Below are 27,346 nucleotides of genomic sequence, written 5' to 3' on the forward strand. Positions count from 1 at the left end.
AGCTGTACAGTAATGCTCACAGCACTTTTATTCATAATAGCCAAAAGGTAGAAACAACCCAGGTGTCCCTCAGCAGATGAACAGATAAATAAAATGTTGTATATACATGCAGTGGAGTGGCATTTGGCAATTAAATATCTGCTGCAACATGGATGGACTTTGAAAACATGCTAAGTGGGAAAAAAAAAATTCACAACAGATCATATATGATTTTCATTTATATAAAACGTGCAAAATAGGCAAATCCATGGAGATAGAAAGTTGACCAGTGGTAGCCTTGGGCTGGAAGAGAGGGGGAAGAAAGGGGAATGCTAATGTATATGGGATTTCTTCTTGGGGTGAAAAAAATGTCCTATTTTTCTTGTGGTGGTGGTTTTACAACTCTGAATATACTAAAAGAAACTATGCTATATATGTTTAATAGATAAATTATACAGTATGTTAATTATATCTGAGAGTTGTGATTAAAAGAAAATCAGTGGACCAGTGTTTTCAGAATTTGGGGGGGAAGTGATTTCGAATCTTGAGTCCTTTTCCAAAACTATCATCTAATTGTGAAGAAAGATAATGTCAGGTTTTTAAAGTCTCAACAAAACTAATCTCCCAGAAGGTTTACAAGACTACTGGAATGTGCTTCATTAAAACAGAAGAGTAAATTAAGTAAAGGAAAGCATGGAGTTTAAGGATATAAAAATCCAGCATGAAAGAAAAATGAAGGAAATCCCAGGGTCATAGTGTAACAAGAACCTAATACATTGTCTCAGCGTTATACATGGAAGACAAGTCCAGATTGAAGAAAAGTCACAAGGGTCTAAGTAGATACAATATCTGTTGTCACCAATGAAATTGATATAATAGCTGTTTTCCTTAATGTAGAAAGAAGAGATTTAGAGAATTGGCAGAGGAGGATTCTATGGACAGAGGAGCCTGGCAGGGGACAGAAGAGCCAGTCCATGGGGTCTCAAAGAGGCAGACAAGACTGAGTGACTTTCACTTTCACTTGGGGTTGAATTAAAGTGTTAAGTACATACAAGGTGAACAAAAAGTAAGACTTTTTATGTATGAAAGTAAAATACATTTTTGTGCTTGCAGAAGTTATCCAGGGCCCAAATGTGAAGTGTAATTTACTTAATAGTGCTAAACATTGATGATAATAAAATTCTGATCTAACTGTATTGGAGGTAAGAGGATCAAAGTGCATATATGCATGTCATTTATATGTGCTTATAGTGCTACTTTATATTATTTTCAGTGTCTCTCTTTTTACATTTATCTCTTTTAGACATTGAAGTAAGTTAGATAACGTGTAAAACTGAAAAACAATATGAAATAAAGTAGCACAATAAGCTTGTTATTTAGTGATATGGAGGTAGACACAAAAAGAAAGGTAAGAGGATGTGGAAGACGATTGCTTCTGGGAAGAAGCAAATAAATGGAATTGGAGGGAGAAGATTTATAAATAACCTTGTTTGGCTATTTGACTCTTTTTTTTTAATTTTTAAAATTTAAATTAATGTATTTATTTTAGTTGGAAGCTAGTTACTTTACAATATTGTAGTGGCTTTTGCCATATGTCGACACTGATCAGCCACGGGTATACATGTGTCCCCCATCCTGACCCCCCCTCCCACCTGGCTATTTGATTCTTGAGTGGCATGTATTTATGACTAAATAAAAGAAACTCAATTAAAAGTTAATGTGGATTAAAATATAAAATTAGTTTAGAATTATGATGGTTTATTATCTGGTAATATTGTACTTTAACCTCCTGAGAGCTGCTGCTGTTGTTTAGTCGCTAAGTCATGTCTGACTGTTCTGTGACGCCATGGACTGTAGCCCGCCAGGCTCTTCTCTCTGGGATTTCCCAGGCAAGGATACTGGAGTGAGTTGCCATTTTCTCTCCAGGGGATCGTCCCAAACCAGGGACCAAACCTGGGTCTCCCACATTGGCAGGTGGATTCTGTTACCACTTAGCCACCTGGGAAGCCCTCCTGAGGGCTGTACTTGATGCTGAAGCAAAATTGTGCTGCCTCAACCAGTCAGCTTCATTTGTGGTTTGGCAGTGTACAGGAGAGGTGGGAGCTGACTTCATTTTAAAACAACCATGCATTAGAGAGGTATATGCCATGATGTGCTAGTACCAGGAACTTGAGATGGTAATCTCTGTCAATAAAGGAAGTAGGTGATTTCTCTTGAATACTTAGAGGCATATCACATGTGGCTTAATTGTAAGTCATTGAGGCTTCCTAATAGTCTGGAGTGTTACTCTAACACCACACCCAAATAACTAGCTCAGAAAGCATTCACTGAATGATTTAATAATAAAGAAACTGCACAGTTTTTACACATATTCCAGGAAATTAATGAACAAAAACAAAATGCAAAAGACAGATGAAAAACAGATCAGAAACATTTTTCAAATTTTCAAAACATTCATTAAGCAATGAAATGACCCCTGTAAAGCAAAACAGAAATATTAGGACCAAAGGAGGAAATAATAACAGTACAAGTAAACAGGCAGAGTTCAGGAAAGAAGAGAGAAAAATCCTGAAAGTGAAGAGCAAAAGGTATGTGGTCATTGTTGAAAAGTTGAAAAGAATGTGGAGATCAGGACTAAGGGGGAGGTGGGTTTCAATGATTGATAACCCCAAAAGTATCAAGATCCAGTTCTCGGAACCTGTAATTGTTACTTTATTTTTGAAAAAATAAGATCTTTCCACATGTGATTAAGTAAGAATCTTTTGATGAGATAATCTTGGATTATCTGGATGGGCCCTAAATATCATCCTAAGTGTCCTTCTCAGAGGCAGAGGGAGAGTGGACACACACAGAAGATGAGAAGGTGATGTGACGACAGAAATAGAAATCAGCATAATTGAACTGTAAGCCAAAGAATTCCAATAGCCTCAAGAACCTAGAAGAGGAAAGGAATAGATTTTCTCTTAGAGCCTTCAAGAGTTCAGCCCACCTAAAAGTTTAATTTTAGCTAAGTGAAACTGATGTTAAACTTCTGGCCTCCATAACTGTGAGAGAATAAATGTCTGTCTTAAAACACACAATTTGTGATCATTTGTTACAGAAGACCAAGAAACTGATACAAAGATTGCTTGCACTCAGTGGAATTGATCATATATATAAATGTATTGATAATTATGCTTTGCTACTTTCCTCAGGCTTGAAGAGCCAACTTAGACTAATTTCTAGAAAGGGAGAAAACTAGATTGAACTCTGTGGTGTTGGATTAAAATTAAAGGTATGGGTTTAAGTTCATAGTTTCTAATATATATGTATATATGTATAGATTGATGTATTGGTAGAAATGTACATGTAAATATGCATATGTTTGAATGTGCATGTATGTAAACATACTTGTATATCCATATAGCAGTAAGCACACTTAGCATCTGAGTTTTGCTTACTAAAGACTATTTTTGCTAAAAGGAACTGGAGAAGACATAGGAAGCCCCTAAGTACCCCTTCCTCACATGGTCACACCAAATATATAGCTATACATGGAGCAATTTCCTCTAAAAGAGATCCAGAAACTAGTTGAGCAACTTACACACATTGGACAGTTGAGGAAATATCCATATTGGAGTGGGTAGGAAAGACTGAGACACACTTGTCATAAACCCCACCCCTGATGCAACATCATACAATTGGGAGAGAATCCCCAACTGTCAGGTTCTGTCTGAGGAGTGAAGTATGTTTTGACACTACATCTAACACTCCAGCTTTAAGATTCCTTCCAGTAGGGTAGGCTTCCAAAACGTCTAGCTCTGAAAGTCAGTGGGGCTTGTGTCCATAAGACTATGACAACTGAAGGGAATGCAGTCATTTGCTATGACTCAGAGGAAGCCGACAAAATGCCCATCTCCCAGTCTTTCCTTGAAAGATCTATCCGTATACTGTAAAAACTGCCCTGAGGGCCAAGCTTCTAATTTAACAAGCACTAGGGACTGGCTGCAACCCTCACCAGAGGCCAGTAAAGCTGGAGGACACCTTGCCTTACTTCTACCACTAACCCATTCCATGTTACTACTGCGGGCCTGGAGAAAGTTTGTATGTACATTTGAACCCCAACTTTTGTGACTGCTGCCTAAAGCAAGGGACCCAAATTTCCCGGCTTTTATAGCAAAAGGGATTTCCATTCATGAGACCCAGAAGACTATAGCAAAGAAGGATTCCTTAACTGGCTCTACCCCTCAGGGCTCAGCACACAGGGAACAAGCAGAATTAGCCATTTTCCAGTCTTTCCCTGAAATAGGTTTATTTCTATACTTTAATATCTACTGCCTGCATGCCAAGCTTCTAATTTAGCAGGCATTTAGGGAACATCGGAGAACTTCCCCAGAGACAGGGGAGGCCAACAGGCATCTCTCCTACCTTCTCCCCTTTAGCCCACTCCAATAATAAAACCCAGTTGACAGCATCTCCCCAGAAGGAGCTTGTACTCAAATTTAGTGCCCAGGCTTTTTCAGCTGCTGTCTAAGGGATGAAGCCCCAGGTCATCTGGTTCTAATAGCCATTGGGGCTTGCATTCAAGAGTTACAGGGCTGTATCAAACAAATAGTTGTTAATGGGTTTGGGGATATCCTTCCCCATGGCTGTACTCCAAGATCCAACAAAGAAGCATTAGGCAAAAACAACCTTCTCCCAATTTCTCCCTGGAAGAAGTTTAACTGCATACTTTACCAGCTGCTGTTCCCTGAAGATCCAACTTCTGATGAGTGTACATATAGGTTCTGAATGTGATCCTTTCCTTTGGAACATTGTTGGATCTTGGCACACCCTCAACTCCTGGGAGCCACTAAGAGCAAGGAAGGAGGCTTGGTTGGTCACAAAACTTTGAGAGAAACCTAGGAGTTTGGGCTGGACTGATTGATTAGGTCCATCTCATATATAGCAAGATTTATCTCCTACATGAGACCACTCTGTCAAGACTGGAAGATGTGATTATTTTATCTAATGCACAGAAACCATAGAGAGTCAAGAAATGAAGACTCATAGAAATACATTTCAAACAAAAGAACAAGGTAAATATCCAGAAACAGATCTTAGTGACTTACATTAAGTAGTTTATCTGATTGAGAGTTTAAACAGCAGTTACTAAAGATGCTCGCTGAGGTTAGGAAGCAAGCATATGAACAGAGAATTTCAACGAGGAAATATATAAAAAGAGAAATCAAAGAGCTGAAGAATTAAAAAATAACAAAAAAATTAAATGGATTCAGTAGCAGACTACATTTGCTGGAAGAGAGTCAGTAAACTTGACAGGGCAGTGGAATTTATTTAAACAGAAAGGAAAAAATGAAGAGCTGGATTATGGAATTCGTGGGACAAAATCAAGCAGACTATATGTGGTGGGAGTTCCAGAAGAAGAGAGAAGCAAGGCAGAAAGCATATTCAAAAAAATAATGGCCGGAAACTTCCTTAACCGGGGAAAGAGACAGTCCACGTCCAGGAAGCTCAGAGAGTTTGAAAGAAGTTGAATCCTAAGAGACTCATGCAAACACATTGCAATTAAACTGTGAAAGATTAAAGACAAGAAGAGAATCTTAAAAGCAGCAAAAGGAAAGCAACTTGGTTTGCATATTGAAAACACTTGGGAAATACCAAAAAGGTACTAACCAAGAACTTCTGACAAAGTTGTCCTAAATAACCAAGGAAGAAAGAAAGAATTTACAAACAACAGCTGGAACAGTTCATCACCACTGACCTCACAACAAATGTTAAAGGGAGTTCTTCAAGTTGAAACAAAAGGACACTAGTTAGTAACAGGAAAACATGAAAGTATAAAACTCACTGGCAAAGGTAAATTTATAGCTACATTTAAAATACTCTAATATTGTAATGGTGGTGGATAAACCCTTTATATCTCTGATACAAGTGTTAAAATACATGAAACTATAATCATTTGTTAGTGGGTTAGTCAGTTCAGTCGTTCAGTCATGTCCGATTCTTTGTGACCCCGTGGACTGCAGCATGCCAGGCCCCCATGTCCATCACCAGCTCCCAGAGTTTACTCAAACTCATGTCCATTGAGTCAGTGATGCCATCCAACCATCTCATCCTCTGTCAGCCCCTTCTCCTCCTGCCCTCCATCTTTCCCAGCATCAGGGTCTTTTCCAATGAGTCAGCTCTTTGCATCAGGGGGCCAAAGTATTGGAGTTTTAGCTTCAGCATCAGACCTTCGAATGAATATGCAGGACTGATTTCCTTTAGGATGGACTGGTTGGATCTCCTTGCAGTCTAAGGGACTCTCAAGAGTCTTCTCTATCACCACAGTTCAAAAGCATCAATTCATCAGTGCTCAGCTTTCTTTATGGTCCAGCTCTTACATCTGTACATGACTACTGGAAAAAACATAGCTTTGACTAGACAGACCTTTGTTGGCAGAGTAATGTCTCTGCTTTTTAATATGCTGTGTATGTTTGTCCTGGTTTTTCTTCCAAGGAGCAAGCATCTTTTAATTTCATGGCTGCAGTCACCATCTGCCGTGATTTTGGAGCCCAAGAAAATAAAGTCTCTCACTATTTCCATTGTTTCCCCATCTATTTGCCATGAAGTAATGGGACCAGATGCCCCGATCTTCATTTTTTAAATGTTGAGTTTTAAGCCAGCTTTTTCACTCACCTCTTTCACTTTCATCAAGAGGCTCTTTATGAATGGATAAAGAAGTGGTACATATACACAATGAAATATTACTCAGCCATAAAAAGGAATGCATTTGAGTCAGTTCTAATGAGGTGGATGAACCTCGAACCTATTATACAGAGTGAAGTAAGTCAGAAAGAGAAAGATAAATATTGTATTCTGGAATCTAGAAAAAATGGTACTGAAGAATTTATTTACAGGGCAGCAATGGAGAAACATATAGAGAATAGACTTATGGACATGGGGAGAGGGGAGGAGAGGGTGAGATGTATGGAAAGAGTAACATGGAAACTCATATTACCATATGTAAAATAGATAGCCAGTGGGAATATGCTATTTGTCACAGGAAACTGAACCGGGGCTCTGAGTCAATCTAGAAGGGTAGGATCCGGAGGGAGGTTCTAAAGGAATGGGATATTTGTATCAGTTCAGTTCATTTCAGTCACTCAGTGGTGTCCGACTCGTTGCGACCCCATGAATCGCAGCACACCAGGCCTCCCTGTCCATCACCATCTTCCGGAGTTCACTCAAACTCAACGTTCATCGAGTCAGTGATGCCATCCAGCCATCTCATCTGTCGTCCCCTTTTCCTCGTGCCCCCAATCCCTCCCAGCATCAGAGTCTTTTCCAATGAGTCAACTCTTTGCATGAGGTGGCCAAAGTACTGGAGTTTCAGCTTTAGTATCAGTCCTTCCAAAGAACACCCAGGGCTGATCTCCTTGAGGATGGACTGGTTGGATCTCCTTGCAGTCCAAGGGACTCTCAAGAGTCTTCTCCAACACCACAGTTGAAAACCATCAATTCTTCGGCGGTCAGCTTTCTTCGCAGTCCAACTCTTGCATCCATATATGACCACTGGAAAAACCATAGCCTTGACTAGACTGACCTTTGTTGGCAAAGTAATATCTCTGCTTTTCAATGTGCTGTCTAGGTTGGTCATAACTTTTCTTCCAAGGAGTAAGCGTCTTTTAATTTCATGGCTGCAGTCACCATCTGCAATGATTTTGGAGCCCAGAAAAATAAAGTCTGACACTTTTTCCACTGTTTTCCCATCTATTTGCCATGAAGTGGTGGGACCAGATGCCATGATCTTCATTTTCTGAATGTTGAGCTTTAAGCCAGCTTTTTCACTCTCCTCTTTCACTTTCATCAAGAGGCTTTTTAGTTCCTCTTCACTTTCTGCCATAAGGGTGGTGTCATCTGCATATCTGAGACTATTGATATTTCTCCTGGCAGTCTTGATTCCAGTTTGTGCTTCCTCCAGCCTGGTGTTTCTCATAATGTACTGTGCATAAAAATGAAATAAGCAGGGTGAGAATACATAGCCTTAATTTACTCCTTTCCCAATTTTGAATCAGTCTATTTTTCCATGTCTGGTTCTAACTTGCTTCTTGACCTGCATACAGATTTCTCAGGAGGCAGGTCAGGTGGTCTGGTATTCCCATCTCTTGAATAATTTTCCACAGTTAGTTGTGATCCACACAGTCAAAAGGCTTTAGCATAGTCAGTAAAGCAGAAGTAGATGTTTTTCTGGAATTCTCTTGCTTTTTCTGTGATCCAGTGGATACTGGCAATTTGATCTCTGGTTGCTCTGCCTTTCTTAAATCCAGCTTGAACATCTGGAAGTTCTCGGTTCATGTACTGTTGAAGCCTGGCTTGGAGAATTTTGAGCATTACTTTGCTGGTGTGTGAGATGAGTGCAATTTAAGGCCTGTTTGTTAGGCCTCAGACAACTATTTTGCCTTTTTGCATTTCTTTTTCTTGGGGATGGTTTCTATCACTTCCTCCTGTACAATGTTATAAACTTCTGTCCATAGTTCTTCAGACACTGTTTCTGTCACATCTAATCCCTTGAGTGTATTTGTCACTTCCACTGTATAATCGTAAGGGATTTGATTTAGGTCATACATGAATGGGCTAGTGGTTTTCTCTACTTTTTTCCATTTAAGTCTGAATTTTGCAATAAGGAGTTCATGATCCGAGCCCAGTGGGTTTTTTTGCTGCCTGTATAGAACTTCTCGAATTTTAACTGCAAAAAATATAATCTGATTTCTTTCTGTATTGACCATCTGGTGATGGCTATGTGTAGAGTTATCTCTTGTGTTGTTGAAAGAGGGTATTTGCTGTGATCAGTGCGTTCTTTTGGCAAAACTCTGATAGCCTTTGCCCTGCTTCATTTTGTACTCCAAGGCCAAACTTGCCTGTTACTCCAGGTATTTCTTTACTTCCTACTTTTGCATTCCAGTCCCTAGAGGGTCTTGTAGGTCATCATAGAAACGTTCAACTTCAGCTTTTTTGGCATTAGTGCTTGGGGCATAGACTTGGATTACTGTGATATTGAATGGCTTGCCTTGGAAATGAACAGAGATCATTCTGTTGTTTTTGAGATTGTACCCAAGTACTGCATTTCAGACTCTTTTGTTGTCTATGAGGGCTACTCCATTTCTTCTAAGGGATTGCCCACAGTAGTAGAGTTAATAGTCATCTGAATTAAATCGCCCGTTCTGGTCTATTTTAGTTCACGGATTCTTAAAATGTCAGTGTTCACTCTTGCCATCTCCTGTTTGCCCACTTCCGGTTTACCTTGATTCATTGACCTAGCATTCCAGGTTCCTATGCAATATTCATCTTTACAGTGGATTCACAGCTTAAAAAGATGCAAATTTTGAAGTCAAAACCATAAATATGAGAGAAAGAACCTTTTGTATGCCTTTGAAGTTACTTGTAGCTTCAAATACACTATGATAAATATATTTTATCCATGTCTCATTATTACTACAGAGCAAAAGCCTATAGTAGATGTGCAAAAGGTAAAAGAGAAGGGAAGTATACCACTACAGAAAATCAAATAACAAAGAGAGCATGAGAAGGAAAAACAGAACAAAGGGATTGCAAAACAACCAGAAAACAGTTAAGCTAAAAATGCTAAGTCCATACCATTTATATCAATACTATCATTGATATGCCATATATATATATACACACACACAACACACACCGTTTATTACCGTACTATCAATAATTATGTTAAATGTAAATGGGCTGAATTCGCCAATCAAAAGACAAAGTGTAGATAAAGTTTTTTCAATTTTATCTTTTTAAAAAATTAGCTCTTCGTTTTGTTGTTCTTTTCTAGTGTTTTTTCTATCTATTATTTCCACTCTGATCTTTATTTCCTTCCTTTTGCTGACTTGAGCATAATTTATTCTTCTAGATCTTGAGGTGTAAAATTAGATTGTTATTTGACATCTAGTTTCCTGGTATATACATTTATTGCTATAAACTTCCCTCTCAGAACAGCATTTGCAGTATCCTATAGCTTTCTGTTTCTTTGTTTCATTTTTTTTTTTTTTTTCATTTGTTTCAGGACTTAAAAAAATATTTTTCTAGTTTTCTTCTTTGACCAGTTGCTTGTTCAGGAGTGTGCTGTTTACTTTCCACATATTTGTAGGTATTCCAACTTTCATGTTCTAGTTTCACACCATTGTCATCAGAAAGGATAGTTGGTGTGATTTCAGTCTTTAATTTATTAAGACTTGTTTTCTGTCCTGTCATACCCTTCCCTATTTTGGGGAATGTTCAGTGTGCCTTTGAGAACAACATGTATCGTATTGCTCTTGGATGAAACATTCTGTGTATGTCTGATAGGTCCTTTTTGTATAATGTGTAGTTTAATTCCAATTTTTTTTAAACTCATTTTCTGTCTGAATGATCTATTCATTGTTGAAAATGGTATATTGAAGTCTCCTGGTATTACTGTATTGTTGTTTCCCTTTTTAGAGTTCTTCCTATCTACTTCATATAACAGATGCTTCTATGTTGCATTATAAATACTCAAATTTATTATATCTTCTTGATGAATTGGGTACTTTATTATATAATAACTTTGTCTTTTGTTATATTCTTTGTCATAAAATTTGTGTAGTCTAGTATAGGTTTAGCTGCTTCTAAATGTCTTTTGGTTTCCCTTAGCAAGCTTTTTCAATCAATGCTTTTTCTACCTTTATTCACTATAAAACTAAGGTATGGAAACAGCCTAAGTGCCCATTGATGGATGAGTGGATAAATAAAATATATATACAATGGAATATTAGCCTTAACAGAGTGAAATACTGTCATTTGTGACAACATGGACAAACCTGGAGGGCATTATGCTAAGTGAAATAAGCCAGACCGAGAAAAATAAATACTGCATGGTATCTAAACTTACATGTGGAATTTAAAAAAAGAAAAAGTAGAATTTATAGAAACAGTAGAAAAATGATTGCCGGAAGCTAAGGGAAATAAGGATTCTGAGTTCGGTAAAGGGTACAAACATTCAGTTAGCATATGAGTAAGATCTGAATATCTGTTGTATGAAACAGTGACTCTAGTTGATCACACTTAACTGTATAGTTGAAAGTTGCTAGAAGAGTAGAACTTACATGTTCTCATCAAACAAAAAATATTCAAGGTGATGTACATGTTAAATTAACTCTTGGGGGAATCCTTTCAAAATGTATACATGTATCAGATTATCACGTTGTACACTTTAAATATCTTTACAACTTTATTATTAATTATACCTCAATAAAACTGGAAAAAAAATAGAAAAGGAACTAGTTCATCTTGGAGGAATAGGTGATTCCAGGACTAAGGTAGAGCTAGAAGAATGAGTCTGGAGTGTCTAATTAGCCAGAAATGGGTAAATGTTCAAAGAATGTTGGGACCCGTCAGTTGTACCCAAAAGAGCTTGAAGGGTCTTTCACACAAAGTTGGGGACAACTTGAGCATCAAAATAAATAATTCTGATCATATACAATTGTGTAAAAGGATAAGCCATGTTTCCATACTGATATAAATAGATGAATTGATGAGTGGATAGTTTGATGTTAATGAGCATATTTAGTTGTCTTTCCCCAGACCTCTACGTGTTTATTAACTACAAAGGCAAAAGGTAACTGTAGTGACGAGGCCTGTCAGACACCAACTTAATCAAGTGATCACAGTAAACATTACAAGAAGTGAGTCAAAACCTCCACTTTGTTGATGGGTTACAATGAGAACGATAATAATGTCGCTTCTTTTATACTCCTAAGAGTAATAATTTAAATTTAATCACAAGGAGACAAGAAAACCACACTGAAGGGCAGTATACAAAATTATTGGTGAGTTAGTCTTCAGAGTTGTCATTCATAGAAGCCAAGGAAGTGCTGAAGAACTGCTCTAAATTGCAGGAGACTAAGAGACAATGAAATTAAATACAGCTTGTGATACTAATGTAGATGTGAAGTATGTTATTGGTACAGTGTGCAAAACTTGAATGAGGTCTAAGTATTAGATGACCAATAATGATTATGATAGAATGTTCATTGAAACCGTGCTTTTTGAGTTTAACAATTGTTAAATACCTTTTCATAACTTTTTTTGTGTTGAAATAACATGAAATTTGCCATTTTAACATTTTATGTACAATTCTATGTGCAAGTCAGTGGCATTAAGTAGATTTACATTGTTGTGCAGCTGTCACCACCGTCCATAGCCAGAAGTTTTTATCTTATCAACCCAAAACTCCATACTCATGAAAAAATAAATCTTCATTTCCCCCTCTTTCAGCCCCAGACAACCACAATTCTACTTCCTGTCTCTATGAGTTTGACTGCTCTGGGTACCTCAGATAAGCAGACTCATACAATATTTGTCCTTTTGTGTTTCACATAGCATAATGTTATGATTTTATAAAGGGAAGTCAAGTAGCCAAGAAGTACAGTACAATATTAACCTCAGCAGCTTTTGCATTGTTTTCTAGAATTATTTTCAACTTCAGGGTATGGAAAACTTACTTCTGTAAGTCTGACTATAAATTGCCAGTATAACTCGGGAGAGATACGTTGTCCAAAAATGATGTAACATCTCTATCTCTTTTCACTTACACACTTCCAGATCTTTGATTTTGGCATCTAATTATTTTTAAAATAACCTTTTAAGTTAAATCACAGCACATCGTTACTGTAAATCTTTTATCCACAGACCTTGTGCTATTTGTAATACTTTTATGCTATTGATAATGAAGGTCAATTTTCTAGCAAGAACTTTAGCAACTAAAACACTCTAAACCAATGTGCCATAATGTTTTGAATATAGTAAGTATACTTTATTATTTTATCCTTAAAAGAGTCCTGGTGTAAAGCAAAGTGTTTTGACTGGAAAACCAAGGTAATTTTTGTACACTTACAGACTTGTAAAATCAGAAGAGACTCTAGAAGTTGACTTGTCGGATCTGTATCTAGTTTAATTCAGGAAATCTTTACTGAGCATAGTACACATTGAGTAGAAAATGATGTGAATTTGCTTCTTTTCTGGGTTCATTTAATAAGGGTTAGCCAGGCTATTTTAGTGGGAAGCATTTAGTGGGAAAATGTTAGAGCAGTTTATTCTGGGATATCAGGGTTGGGTGGGGTAAAACTTTTTTAAACTTTCTGTAGTTTGTGTTGTCACGAAGTCAGACGCAAACTCCTGCTTGGTTTTTATTCCTTTTCTTCCTTCACTGTAATATACATTGAATAAAGACTTTGATCTCTTAATACATCTCAGTTATGCTCTTTTCTAGTTAGGCAAATTACTGTGTCTTGTATAGGATAGTTACAGAGTCCCTAGGCATGAGATTCACCAAACAGCTGAGACTTAAAAATAGCTACTAGGAACTACTTTAACACTTAACTATTAACAAGGACTATGTCCAAAAACATGTGGTGGGGAGGAGAGGATATAAATGTGTGTAGAGAATAAAGAGAAGCATGCAGATCTGAATTCTGTGCCTAGGGATTTTGTCCCCAACTCTATTTATATGCGTCTATTTTTACTTCTGAGTTCCAATAAGTTATCACTTGGGAAAATTGTAGCTCCCTAAGGGAAAAAGAAAAGGAGCCATTTTATCTCTCCTCCATGCCTTTAATATGCTTGGAATACTTTGTGCTGATTAGTATTTGTCCTTTGTTAGCTCTTTTCTTATACTTCTGTGAAATCGTTCATCTAATTTTTATGTGGATAAGATGCTCCTATTACATTCTGAGTTTATTCTCACTAAATTATAGTTGCTATTTATGTTCCTCTAGACCAGTGTTTTTCAACTTGGGCTTCCCAGGGACATCTGGCAATATCTGGATCCTTTTCACAATTAGGAGGCTATGGTTTTTCCAGTGGTCATATATGGATGTGAGAGTTGGATGGACTATAAAGAAAGCTGAGCGCCGAAGAATTGATGCTTTTGAACTGTGGTGTTGGAGAAGACTCTTGAGAGTCCCTTGGCCTGCAAGGAGATCGAACCAGTCCATCCTCAAGGAGATCAGTCCTGGGTGTTCATTGGAAGGACTGATGCTGAAGCTAAAACTCCAATACTTTGGCCCCCTGATGCAAAGAGCTGACTCATTGGAAAAGACCCTGATGTTGGGAAAGATTGAGGGCAAGAGGAGAAGGGGACGACAGAGGATGAGATGGTTGGATGACATCACCCACTCAATGGACATGGGTTTGGGTGGACTCTGGGAATTGGTGATGGACAGGGAGGCCTGGGGTGCTGCAGTTCATGGGGTCGCAAAGAGTCAGATACGACTGAGCAACTGAACTGAACTGAACTCGTATGTAAAGGGTAGAGTCAGGGATGCTGCTCAGCATCATCTGTGCAGGACAGCTTACTTTCAAAAGTTAATACTGTTTTATATTGCACTTTTTTGTTTGTATAAAATTGAATTCAGAATATATCGTGTTTGTTATCCATTTCCTGTTAATATTTACTTCTTTCCATATAAATTTTCATGAGTGGCTATTATCTATTTATCTTCTGTTTGTGGTTTAAGCCTAAAAATAAATGTTTTAAGAATAAAGGCATATTCCTGGGTAATCATGTTAGGTGCATATGAGAATACTTTTAGAGAAAATAAGTAATATAGCATTTAAGTATCTGGATTCTGTGCATTTATCATTAAAGTCTGAAATTATTCGTATTTATAAAGAAGCTTCTTACAGCATCATTACTACTGCTTTTACCTTAGTTCTCAATGAAATAGTATAAATCAGAAGTTCAAACTGTTATAATGGTAGCAGCCTTTTATTTTATTTTGAGCATGTATATCTTGTCATTCAGCAAACAAGTATCCAGTGTCTGTTATGAGCCAGGTATTTGGTATTTGGAATCCAACTGTGTTCTTGCTTTCAAAAGAACTCTGACAAATGCTATAATCCCAAATAGACAGTCTAATAGTGTACATACAAGGAACTGTGTGTGTGTGTATATATATATATTATATATACATCATTGGAGGGACCAATGATGAGAGAGAATTCAGGCTATATCAAGTTCAGGTTAAGAAGAAAGGGGTAGGTTTTACAGTAGAATAATTTGTATAAGTAAAGAGGCACAAAAGAATATGACACAATGCTTGCTTATATTGTATATTGCTTAGGAAATGGGGAGATTTAAAAGATGATTTTCAGGGGGTTCCCAGATGGTTCAGTGGGTAAAGAATCTGCTTGCAATTTGGGAAGAGATGATTTTCAAACAAAGATAAAACCATGATTCTCATACAGATAAAAAAAGTGAATGTGGGTTAAGGATTTTGTTTTAAAACACATTTTTATGGAGTAGTGGAATACTGAAATCAATTATAAATAGGTAAAACTTTTTTCTGTAGAGTGAAACAGAATTTCATATTTATCAGTTACAATTTCTAGCTGTGTAAAATAACTCCCATAGAATCAGTCTGGTTGGAGTGCAAATTTTTTTTCTATGAAAGTGGCAGGAAATTTCAAGCTAAACACTTAATTTGGAGCTTTGTACTAGTGTGTAAAGTGGAATCACCAGAGGACAAAGAGTGGGAAAGAAAGTTACCCTTAGGTCTCTTGTGATATGTTATTTTCATTGTGAATTTATGGAATTGCATCTCAGTGCCAAATGCATTCCAGACTCATGGGGATGGAGTGCGACTGTTCTCTACTGCTTTGCATTGCTATGTAGTCCAGTGTGAATTGATTCTGCAGTTTAGAAATTGAAAGGAAGACAAGCCTCCATTTGTGTTCCCATTTGAAACTTTTCTTCACAGTCTCATGGTTAATACACCATTGCCCTTTTATTTTATTTATTTTGAGAGAATATGTTAACTCGTTTTATCTCACTCTTGGCTTGGAGTTAATTTTGAGGTAGAAACCTTTCTCTGTCACCAGTACCACCACCATGTAGGAAGGAAGTATAATTTTAGGTTGTTAAATCTGCTTATTTAAAAAAACAAGTGTAAAGTTACATTAATTGTAAATTATAAAATCCATTTAGAGGATACTGTGATAAGAATTTAGAGATGCTTTGAAACTGACATTTTTCTTTATGTATTTAAGCAGTATTTGAGGTTAAAATTCATAGAAATGTTGAAAATGTTAACTTTTTTCCTTTGTAGACCATCCCATTATGATGGGTTTTGAGCCACTTGTTAACCAGAGACTACTTCCACCCACCTTCCCTCGATATGCAAAAATAATAAAAAGAGAAGAAATGGTCAACTATTTTGCAAGATTGATAGATAGAATAAAAACTGTCTGTGAGGTGGTCAATTTAACAAATTTACATTGTATCTTGGTAAGTACAAATCAAGTCTCTATTCTGGAATATAGCTTTGATTTAATAGCAGAATAGTTTATTATGTTTTAGAGACCCTTGCAGGGTAAATAATGCTCCTCACCTATTGTCTGTGATATCTGGAGAATTAAGTGTTTGTGTGTATTATTTTTCTTTCTATATTTAATCCTCATAAGGATTTTATACAACCCATTCTAGAGATTAAGAACCTAAAATGTGGAGAAGTTAGGTAATTCACTCAAGCTTTAAATATGTCAGTTTGAACCCTCAATTCTATGCTATAAATAAATAAATATAAATGTTTGTTAATGTGTATATATACATACATATATATGCATATGTATGTTTTTTCATTAAAAAATTGATAACTTACTTTTTCATCAGTAATCTCTGTATCTTGAATATGTTTTCATGTTAATAAATAATATACAAATAACAGATACCAAAATATTAATTACAACTACTTACAAATAGTAGAAAGCTATATGATAGTTTGTTTTTTCCATTTTTTCTGCATTTTCAGTGTTTTTTGGTATTTTGTATATAGGGCAGAAACAATGGTAAGGGGGAGAATAGTGATATTAGTGAAGGAAAGTTCATATATTAGAAACCCATATGATGATACTTTTGACAGCTATGGAGTAATAAGATATACCTAGTTTAAATGAGGTGAGTAATGGACTATATAGAATATATCCTGTTCGAATAAGAAACTGAGTACAAACTGTGATAGTGAGTATACACACATTCATACATACATACATTCAGCCAATGTGCTCTTTTTTGTGCTAGTATATACAGTGATGAGCAAAAGTATATCATCCATTTTGTCATGGGGCTGTAATGTGCTATAGAAATTGATCAAATAATCACATAAATGTTTATAAAATTACAAACCAATATAAGCAGTATGAAGGAAAAGAACTGGAAACTACAACATAAAGCATATAATGAAGGAATTGACCTAAATGATCAGAGAAGGCTTTTTTAAAGAAGTGACGGTGAAGCTAAGATCTGACAGGTGCATTTCATGCAGGGATAGCATGATAAAGGACAGAAATGTAAAGACCTGACAGAAGCAGAAGAATTTAAAAAGGTGGCAGGAATACACAGAAGAACTGTACAAGAAAGATCTTAATCACACAGATAGCCACGATGCTGTGGTCACTCACCCACCTACAGTCTAAAATCCTAGAGTTTGAAGTCAAGTTAGCCATAGGAAGCATTGCCACAAACAAGGCTAGTGGAGGTAATGGAGTTCCAGCTGAGCTACTTCAGATCCTAAAAGATTATGGTGTTAAAGTGCTCCACCCAATATAAGGACTGGAAAAGGTCAGTTTTCATTCCGATCCCAAAGAAGGACAGTGCCAAAGAATGTACAAACTACCATACAGTTGTGGTCATTTCACATACTAGTATGGTTATGCTTAAAATCCAAGCTAGGCTTCAGCAGTACATGAACCAGGAACTTCCAGATGTCCAAGCTGAGTTTAGAAAAGGGAGAGGAACCATAGATCAAATTGCCAACATTGGTAGGATCATAAAGCAAAGGGAATTCCAGAAAAACATCTAATTCTGCTTCACTGACTGCACTAAAACCTTTGACTGTGTGGATCATGACAACTATGGAAAATTCTTAGAGATGGTAATACCAGACCACCTTACCTGTCTCCTGAGAAATCTGTATGCAGGTCAAGAAGCAACAGTTAGAACCTTATATGGAATGATGGACTGGTTCAAAATTGGGAAAGGAGTACAAGAAGACTGCATATTGTACTCTGTTCATTTAACTTCTGTGCAGAGTACTTCATGCAGAATGCCAGGCTGAGTGAGTTACAAGCTGGAATCAAGATTGCCAGGAGAAATACCAACAACCTCAGTTAATACAGATGATTCCACCCTAATGGCAAAAAGCGAGGAGGAACTAAAGAGCCTCTTGATGAGGGTGAAAGAGGACAGTGAAAAAGCTGCCTTAAAATTCAATATTCCAAAAACTAAGATCATGGCATCTGGTCCCATCACTTCATGGCAAATAGATGGGGGGGAAGTGGAAGCACTGACAGATTTTATTTTCTTGGGTTCCAAAATCACTGTGAACAGTGACTGCAACCATGAAATTAAAAAACGCTTTCTCCGTGCAAGGAAAACTATAGTGAGCCTAGGCCACATATTACAAAGCAGAGACATCTCTTGGCTGACAAAGGTCCGTATAATCAAAGTTAGGGTGTTTCCAGTAGTCATGTATGGATGTGAGAGTTGGACCATGAAGAAGGCTGCACTTTGAAGAATTGATGCCTTCGAATTGTGGTGCTGGGGAAGACTCTTGAGAGTCTCTTAGACTGCAAGGAGATAAAACCAGTCAATCCTAAAGGAAATAACCCCTGAATATTCATTGGAAGGACTGTTGCTGAAGCTGAAGCTGAAGCTCCAATATTTTGGCCGCCTAATGCAAAGAGCGGACTCATTGGAAAAGACCCTGATGCTGGGAAAGATTGAAGGCAAAAGGAGAAGAGCGCAGCAGAGGATGAGATGGTTATATAGCATCACCGACTCAGTGGACATGAATCTGAGTAAACTCTGAGAGGTAGTGAAGGACAGGGAAGCCTGGTATGCTGCAGTCCAGTGGGTCACAAAGAGTCAGACGGAACTTAGCTACTGAACAACAGCAGAGTAAACACAGTGAGGTAAATAAGGAAACCATTACCACAGTCCAAGGTAGAAAGGATTGTCACTTGGACTGGAAGGATGGCAGGGAGATGATGAGATTGTCAGTGTTACAGCTATGTGTGAGCTAAAAGGCTTCCCTGATAGCTCAGTTGGTAAAGAATCTGCCTACAATGCAGGAGACACTGGTTCAATTCCTGTGTTGGGAAAATCTGCTGGAGTAGGGATGGGCTACCCATTCCAGTATTCTTGGGCTTCCCTTGTGGTTCAGCTGGTAAAGAATCCACCTGCAATGCGGGAGACCTGGGTCTAGTCCCTGGGTTGGGAAGATCCTCTGGAGAAGGGAAAGGCTACCCACTCCAGTATTCTGGCCTGGAGAATTCCAAGGACCGTGTAGTCCATAGTGAGCTAAAGTTGATAGAATATTGGTTGATGAATTAAATATGGGGCATGAAAGAGCTCTCAGGAAGTTCTCTAGGCTTCTGCCTTGCAAGTCTACACACATATTTAGTGCTGTTCGCTCAAAGGGGGAAATTCTTTAAGGAACTTGAGAGTCAAATGGGGGTCTTAGGGAAGTAAAGTTTGAGGTACATTTAAAATATTTAAGTAGAGATATTAAACAGATAATGACTTATGGCTAGAATTTAGAGATTTGTGCTTAGAATTAAAATTTTAGAATTATTACAGTATAGATAGTAATTGAAGCATGAGTGTTTATGTTTTAATATTTGTGAGGAGAAGAGTATATAGATTAAGAAAAGAAGGTTGTCTGAAACTAAACTTTGAACCTGCAGAACAAACTGAGAAGTACCCAGAGGAATAAACATGTGAAAGTCATTTAAAGGTTTTTCAAGGAGGAAGTCATGCTGTTGAATACTTGAATGAAAGAGATAAATAAGGTCCAAACTCAGTGTCCAGCTTTGAAGTTGGTAATGGGGGACAAGTGGTGCCTAGAGCAGAGTCAGGTTACATGTTGAAGAGGAGAGACAGTGGGCACAGCCAGCTTCTTCAGAAAGTTTGGTTGAGAAGACAGCAATTGAGAGGAAAATGTGGGATCATGCGATAATCTTTTCTTTTTAAAGATGAGAGAAGAGTATTTAAATGAAAATGGGAATGATCTGGTAAAGCGGAAGAATTTTAATATCTAGGAGAGCAAAGTATGGATAGTTGACAGTGTGTGATGATTGTGAAAAAGCCAAAGGAATGGGATCCTTTTATACGGGTGTAGGATATCTGTTGTTAAAGTAGACAACTAAAGGATCTGGGTACAGTTGTGTATAGAGTTAATTTAGAGGCTAAAGTTGAGGAATTTTCTGTGGTATAAATTATTTTAATTTTCTTTGTAATATAAAACAGTAGCATCTCTCTCTAGTGGAGAATTCACTTTGAGGAGTGTGTGCAAGGTGTTAAAATTAATTGTGAGAAAAGTGAATAAATTCAGTTAGCTTGATTACTTGGTATTTATTTCTGTGAAGTAGGAAATGAACCTCTGTCTTTAGTTAGTAAATTAGTATTGCTACTATTATTTTTATGATATAAAAATTTAATGTTGGTATCTACATAATACTGTTATTCATCAGTTTGTTAAAATAATTTTTTTAGGCTCTAAAATTATCCATTGTTCCATTCCTGTTGTTGTTGTTGTTTAGTTGCTAAGTCATATCCAACTGTTTTGCAGCCACATGGACTGTAGCCCAACCAGGCTTTGTCCATCGGATTTCCCAGACAAGAATACTGGAGTGGATTGCCATTCTTTCTTCAGTGGGTCTTCCCGATGCAGGGATCAAACTTCCATCTCCTACACTGGCAGGCAGATTGTTAACCACAGGACCACGAAGGCAGTCCCAAGCTGGGCAGCATTTTGATACAAAACGAACTCTTCCTTTACCTGACAGACTCCCAGGCTCTCAAGAGCCTCAGTACATCATGTTCCTAACACCTTTTGTTGTTGTTGTTTAGTCACTGAATCATGTCCAACTCTTTGTGACTCCATGGACTGTAGGTTGCCAGGCTCCTCTGTCCATGGCATTTTCCAGGCCAGAATACTGTAGTTGGTTGCCATTTGTTTCTCCAGGGGCTCTTCTGGACCCAGGGGTCAAACTCCCGTCTCCTGCTTTGGCAGGTGGCTTCTTTGCATCCAAACCACCAGGGAAGCCCATTCCATTTATACAGATAGACAGTTCTTATAGAAATTATCTTTAGCAATCTGTCTTATTTTAATTTTGATAGTGTATCATTCCCAGAAGATCTAGTAAAAATTACACTCTATATGCAAGCATTTTCAACTTTTATTTAATCTGTTAATGACATTACTTTTCTTCTGTGTATCTTTTAGGATTTTTTCTGTGAATTTAGTGAACAATCACCTTGTGTTCTTTCGAGATCTCTATTACAAGTAAGTTCCACTTATTATCAAAATAGTTCTTTAAACAGCAAATAATGTGTATTGACATTGTTTTATTTATTATGGAATAAAAGGTGGATGCTTCTAAAGGGTATTCCATGGTTAGTGTTATATTTTTGGAATAGAAGTATTGAGTTACAGTGTTAGACATTCATTAAGATCATAGTCTGGGCCAGAAAACAAAACTTAGTAAGTAAAAAAAAAATTGAAATCATAGAAAGTATGCTCTCTGACTATTTTGGAATTAAACTAGTAATCAGTAACACATGTATCTGGAAAATTTTCCAAATGTTTGAAAATTAACACATTTCTAAAGAACCTGTGAGTCAAAGAGGAAGTGTTGATGGTAATTAGAAATTATTTTGAACTGAATGAAAATGAAAATATATCAGATTTTGTGGGATACAGTTAAAGCAGTACTTAGAGAGTATAGAACTAGATGTTGATATGAAAGAAAGGTCAGAAATTATAATTTAAGCTTCTACTTTAATATAGAAAAAGAAGAGCAGATCAAACTAGAAACAAGCAGAAGGAAATAAAGAGCAGGAATGTGTAAAATGGGAAAGAGACAAATAACAAGAGAAAATCATTACAGCCAAGAGCTGGTTCTAAAACTGATGAATCTCTATCAAGACAGACCAAGAATAAAAAAAGATACAGATAAATAATATTAGGAATTATTATATATCCTAAACAAATTAAAAGGATAATATAGAATATTCTAAATAACTCTATATCCTAAATGAAAAACTTAAGTGAAATGGACCAGTTTTGTGAGGGACACTACCAGCGCCCTTCAAGAAGTAGACAATTTGAATAATCCTGTATCAATCTGAGAAATTGTGTGCATAGTTAAAAGTTTTTAAACAAAACTCCAGGCCAATTCTACACACAGATTCTTCCAGAAAATAGAAGAGGCAAGAACACATCATAAGAGGCCTGCATTGCCTCAATACCAAAACCAGACAAAGACATTTCAGGCTTAGAAAACTGTAGACCCATATCCCTTAAAAACATAAGAATTAAAGTATTACCAGATCAAATCTACCAATATATATATAAAAAAAATACATTATAATCAAGTGCATTTTATCACAGGAATGCAAGCCTGGCTCAATGTTTAAAGTATAATTTACCATATAATATAAAGTCTCAATAGATTCAGGAAATGTATTTGACAAAATCAGCATCCATTCATGATGTTGCAAAACTCTCAGCAAAGCTAGGAAGAGAACTTCTTTAATTTGATAAAGAGCATGTGCAAAAAACTTAGAGCTAACATCACACTTAATGATGAAAGAGTAAGTTTTTTTCTCATTTGGGAAGAAAGCAAGGATGTCCAGTTTCATCACTCCGCTTTTACTCAGTGTGGTACTGGAAGGCTTAGCCAATGAAAAAAGGCATGAAAAGAAATAAAAGACATATAGTTGAGAAGGTAAGAAATAATATTTCTTTATAGACAGCATGATTATCTATGTAGAGTACCAAGGAATCTGCAAAGAAGTTCCTAGACCTGATAGATGAGTTTGACAAAATCACAGGATATGATACCAATGTACAGAAAGCAGTTGTATTTCTATATACTTGCAATGAACAATGCAAACCAAAAACTTTAAGGCAGTACTATTTACATTAAGCATCAAGAATGAAGTACGTAGAGGTAAGTCTAGCACCTGTTTGGAGAACCTGTATACTAAAAAACTGCAAAGTAATAATAAAAGACATCAAAGGAGGCTTAAATAAATAGGTGTCCTTTTGTGAATTGGAAGAATTGATGTTTTTTAAGATGTCAGTTCTCCCCCCGAATTAATCTACAGATTCAAAGCAATCTCAAAATTATAGCAGAAGTTTTTGTAGATGTCAACAAGCTACTTCTGAAATTTATATGGAAAGGCAAAGGAACTAGTACAGCCAAAATAAATTATTATTACTGTATTTTGAATTGAATGAAAATATGTCAGACTTTGTGGGATTTATTATTGTAAATAACAATGTATTTTAATTTAATAATTCATTATTTTAGATAGATTTCTTTCAGTTTCAGAAAGTTTTTATGTATTCCAAAGTTTTTATTTGAGATAGGTTATCAACTGGCTTGATATTAATAACCGTTAAATATTTCATAATTTATGAAACCTTTTCTTGTATGTTGGCTCATTTGACATACTCAGACATGTCATTTCATTTTTCACTAGTTCAGTGTTACTACCCTTGACTTGAGAGATTTTTTTCTTGCACATTTCTTCTCCTGCATCAAAATACTCTTAAATAGGGATTAAGTAGTACCCGTCATGGAAGCAGTGATTTATAAAAATTTTCTACCAGCTTTTTACATTTTAATGTCTTGTATTCTGTGACATTTAAAAGAAGTATGCTTATGTCACAGTAATGAAAAATACATGTACAATATGTCAAAGATTGTGACAGCATTACTAACATATATAACGTTTGTTTTAAGACCACTTTCCTGGTGGATAACAAAAAGGTCTTTGGAATCCATCTCATGCAAGACATGGTGAAAGATGCTCTTCGGTCTTTTGTCAGTCCTCCGGTGCTCTCCCCAAAGTAAGTATCATAAGATATTGTATAGCCTGTATATTTCTTAAAAGCCCAAATTCTCTGTGCTCCTTTATGGCAAAGATATAAAAACTGTTGGATTCAAGTCTCCATGTAAAAAAAATAACTCTTATCATTAAAATTAATTGATTTCTGCTGCATATTATTTAAATTTAAATTGAGGTTTTCTGAAGTTAATACTGGGTCCAGTATGAGAAGAAAAGCTTACAAGGACTTGTTAGAAATTCAGCAAGTTGTATTAACCCTTATTGTGTGCAAAGCACTGTGCTAAGTAGACACTTTGGGAAATAATTATAAAAAGATAAGATTTCCTCTCGATAATCTTGAGTCTAGATAGAAATAGAAAATGCTGATAATTGATCCTTAATTATATTCTGGTAGAGTCATTTCCCCAAAATTATGCTGCCATAAAAAGCTGGAAAGGATCGTTTGAATTGGCCTTTTGGAAAAGAACGCCAACTTTATTGACCTTTCCCTTGAGAAAAGAAGAAAGGAGATGTTATTTCTTAGGAAAGAAACCAGCATTTGTTAAGATATAGTGTATGAAATCACATATTTTAAGGAAAGTTAGTGGTTCAGCATTCAATTTGTTGAATAAATCATGCCACATTTCATATAAAACTCTGGTAGCGTCCTGTCTTAGATTGGTTCTCCAGAAGCTGATCCTGACACAAAGATTCATGCCAGTGTAATTTAGAAGGTGATTCTAGGAGAGCTTTCAGGCTTGTAGGCAGGTGGGATATGAAAAGGAAGAAAGCCACGTAGTGGTGTGCTTCACAGTTGGTTGTTGCTGTTCAGTCACGGAGTCTGTCTGACTCTTCGCTACACGATGGACTGTGGCACGCCTAGCTCCTCTACCCTCCATTATCTCTCGGAGTTTGCTCAGATTCATGTCCATTGAGTCAGTGATGCTATCTAACCATCTCATCCTTTGCCATCCCCTTCTCCCTTTGCCTTCAGCCTTTCCCAGCATCAAGGTCTTTGCCAGTGAGTCAGCTCTTCCCATCAAGTGGCCAAAGTATTAGAGCTTCAGTTTCAGCAGCAGTCCTTCCAGTGCATATTCAGGGTTGATTTCCTTAAGGATTGACAACTTTTATCTCCTTGCAGTCCAAGGGACTCTCAGGAGTCTTCTCCAGCACCACAATTGAAAGCATCAGACTTCTTTATGGTCCAATTCTCACATCTGTACATGACTACTGGTAAAAAAAACCATAGCTTCGATTATATGGACCTTTGTCAGCAAGTGATATGTCTGCTTTTTAGTGCGCTGTCTAGGTTTTTCATAGCTTTCTCTTCCAAGGAGCATGCGTCTTTTCATTTCATGGCTGTCACTGTTGGCAGTGATTTTGGAGCCCAAGAAAATCTGTCACTGTTTCCACTCTTCCTCCTTTTATTTGCCATGAAGTGATGGGACTAGACGCCATGATCTTAGGTTTTTAATGTTGAGTTTTACACCAGCCTTTTCATTCTCCTCTTGCACTTTCATCCAGAGGCTCTTTAGTTTCTCTTCACTTTCTACCATTTAAGTGATATTATCTGCATATTTGAGGTTGTTGATATTTCTCCCCGCAATCTTGATACCAGTTTTATGATTTATCCAGCCCAGTGAAGTACTCTGCATGTAAATTAAATAAGCAGGGTGACCCTGTACGACCTTGTGCTTCTTTTCCAATTTTGAACCAGTCTGTTGTTCCTTGTTTGGTTTTAACTGTTGCTTTTTGACCCTCATACTGGTTTCTCAGGAGACAGGTAAGGTGGTCTGGTATCCCCATCTCTTTAAGAATTTTCCACAGTTTATTGTTATCCACACAGTCAAAGGTTTTAGTATAATCAATAAAGAAAAAGTAGTTGTTTTTCTGTAGTCCCCTTGCTTTCTTTATGATCCTACAAATGTTGGCAGTATAATCTCTAGTTCCTCTGCCTTTTCTAAACCCAGCTTGTATGTGTAGAAGTTCTCAGTTCATATACTGCTGAAGCCTTGCTTGAAGGATTTTAAGCATTACCTTGCTAGCATGTGAAATGAATGCAATACATTTCACATGCTAGCAAGTATGTGAGAGTACAGTACAGTAGAGTAGTGTGAACATTCTTCGGCATTGCCCTTCTTTAGGATTGGAATGAAAACTGACCTTTCCAATCCTGTGACCACTGCTGAGTTTTCCAAATTTGCTGATATAGTGAGTGCCTCACTTTGACAGCATCATTTTTTAGGATTTTAAATAACTCAACTGGAACTCATTTTGATGACCATCATCATGGTTATCTTTGTGTATAAGATATATACATATATGATTTTATATATATATATATATATATATATGGGATTACCTTAAACAGTCTATTTTTTATCATGAATGTTTAATTATTTTTAATGGATTTTTTAAATCAAAAGTTTAATTTTAAAATGTATTTATAATTTTTCTACTCAAAAGTAATCATAACTTTATATCTCAAAGTACATAGTTAGTTCTTTTTAATGGCTGCCAAATGTTTCATAATAGGCATGTGTTTTATAGAGTGAGATTACTGGGGCGGGGGACATGTATAATTTTAATTTTGATATATGTATTAGATTGTATTCTGAAAGATTTAACAATTTATATTTCTACTGGGAATATAAGAGAGTACAATTTTCCTTTATCTTGACCAGCAGTAGTAGGTGTTATCATTCTTTAATTTTTTCCAGTGTGTGTCAATGAGAAGTGATATCTCATTGTCAGTTTAATTTGAGCACTTAATATGATGTTCATTGGACATTTGGAATGGTTTTTCTGTGAATTGTCTTTCTTTTATCCTTTACCCATGGACTTTTATTAAATGGTTTACTTTTTCAGAAAGTTTGTAACAAATCCTTGTGTATTATGAAAGGTTAATCCTTTGTGATAGACATTGAAAATTTTTTCCTTAATCTTTTGTAACATCAAAATGTGTAAAATGCTGCTTGAATTTTGATAAGAATTACGTTGAATCTGTAGATCACTTTAAGTAGTTTGGCTATTTTAACTATTAATTCTTCCAGTTCATGTGCCTAGAATATCTTTCCATTTATTTGTATCTTCTTCAGTGTCTTTTATCAATATCTTATAGCTTTCAGTGTGCAAGTCTTTCACCTCCTTGGTTGAATTTATTCCTAGATATTTTACTCTATTTGATGCTACTGTAAATGGAATCATTTTCTTAGTTTCTCTTTCTGATAGTTCAGTGTGACAGTTTTGTATATTGAGTTTGTATCCTGCAACTTTACGGAATTCTTGTGTTAGTTCTAACAGGTTTTGTTTTTTTTTGTAGGATCTTTAGAATTTTCAATATGTAATATGGTGTGCTCTGCATATAGAGATCATTAAAAATTATTTTTAAATTTCTGTGATTAAATGTATCATACATTCAGAATATGAATTGACAGACACCTGTACCACCATCCATTTTAAGCAAAGTTTTTA

At 36.4% G+C, this 27,346-nt stretch overlaps 1 protein-coding gene across 5 annotated transcripts in view; it reads left to right on the forward strand.

Annotated features, from left to right (window-relative positions):
• Positions 1-27,346, forward strand: part of NAA35 (N-alpha-acetyltransferase 35, NatC auxiliary subunit) — a 93,804-nt gene that overhangs the window by 40,817 nt on the left and 25,641 nt on the right. For all 5 annotated transcript variants that reach the window (XM_019966509.2, XM_019966507.2, XM_070795062.1 and 2 more), the window contains 3 exons: positions 16,083-16,261; positions 21,261-21,320; positions 23,788-23,894. In XM_019966509.2, the coding sequence (XP_019822068.1) occupies positions 16,083-16,261; positions 21,261-21,320; positions 23,788-23,894 (346 nt within the window). The remainder of the gene's footprint in view (positions 1-16,082; positions 16,262-21,260; positions 21,321-23,787; positions 23,895-27,346) is intronic.

Source organism: Bos indicus, chromosome 8 (assembly GCF_029378745.1).
Source record: "Bos indicus isolate NIAB-ARS_2022 breed Sahiwal x Tharparkar chromosome 8, NIAB-ARS_B.indTharparkar_mat_pri_1.0, whole genome shotgun sequence".
In the NCBI taxonomy this organism is placed as follows: domain Eukaryota; kingdom Metazoa; phylum Chordata; class Mammalia; order Artiodactyla; family Bovidae; genus Bos; species Bos indicus.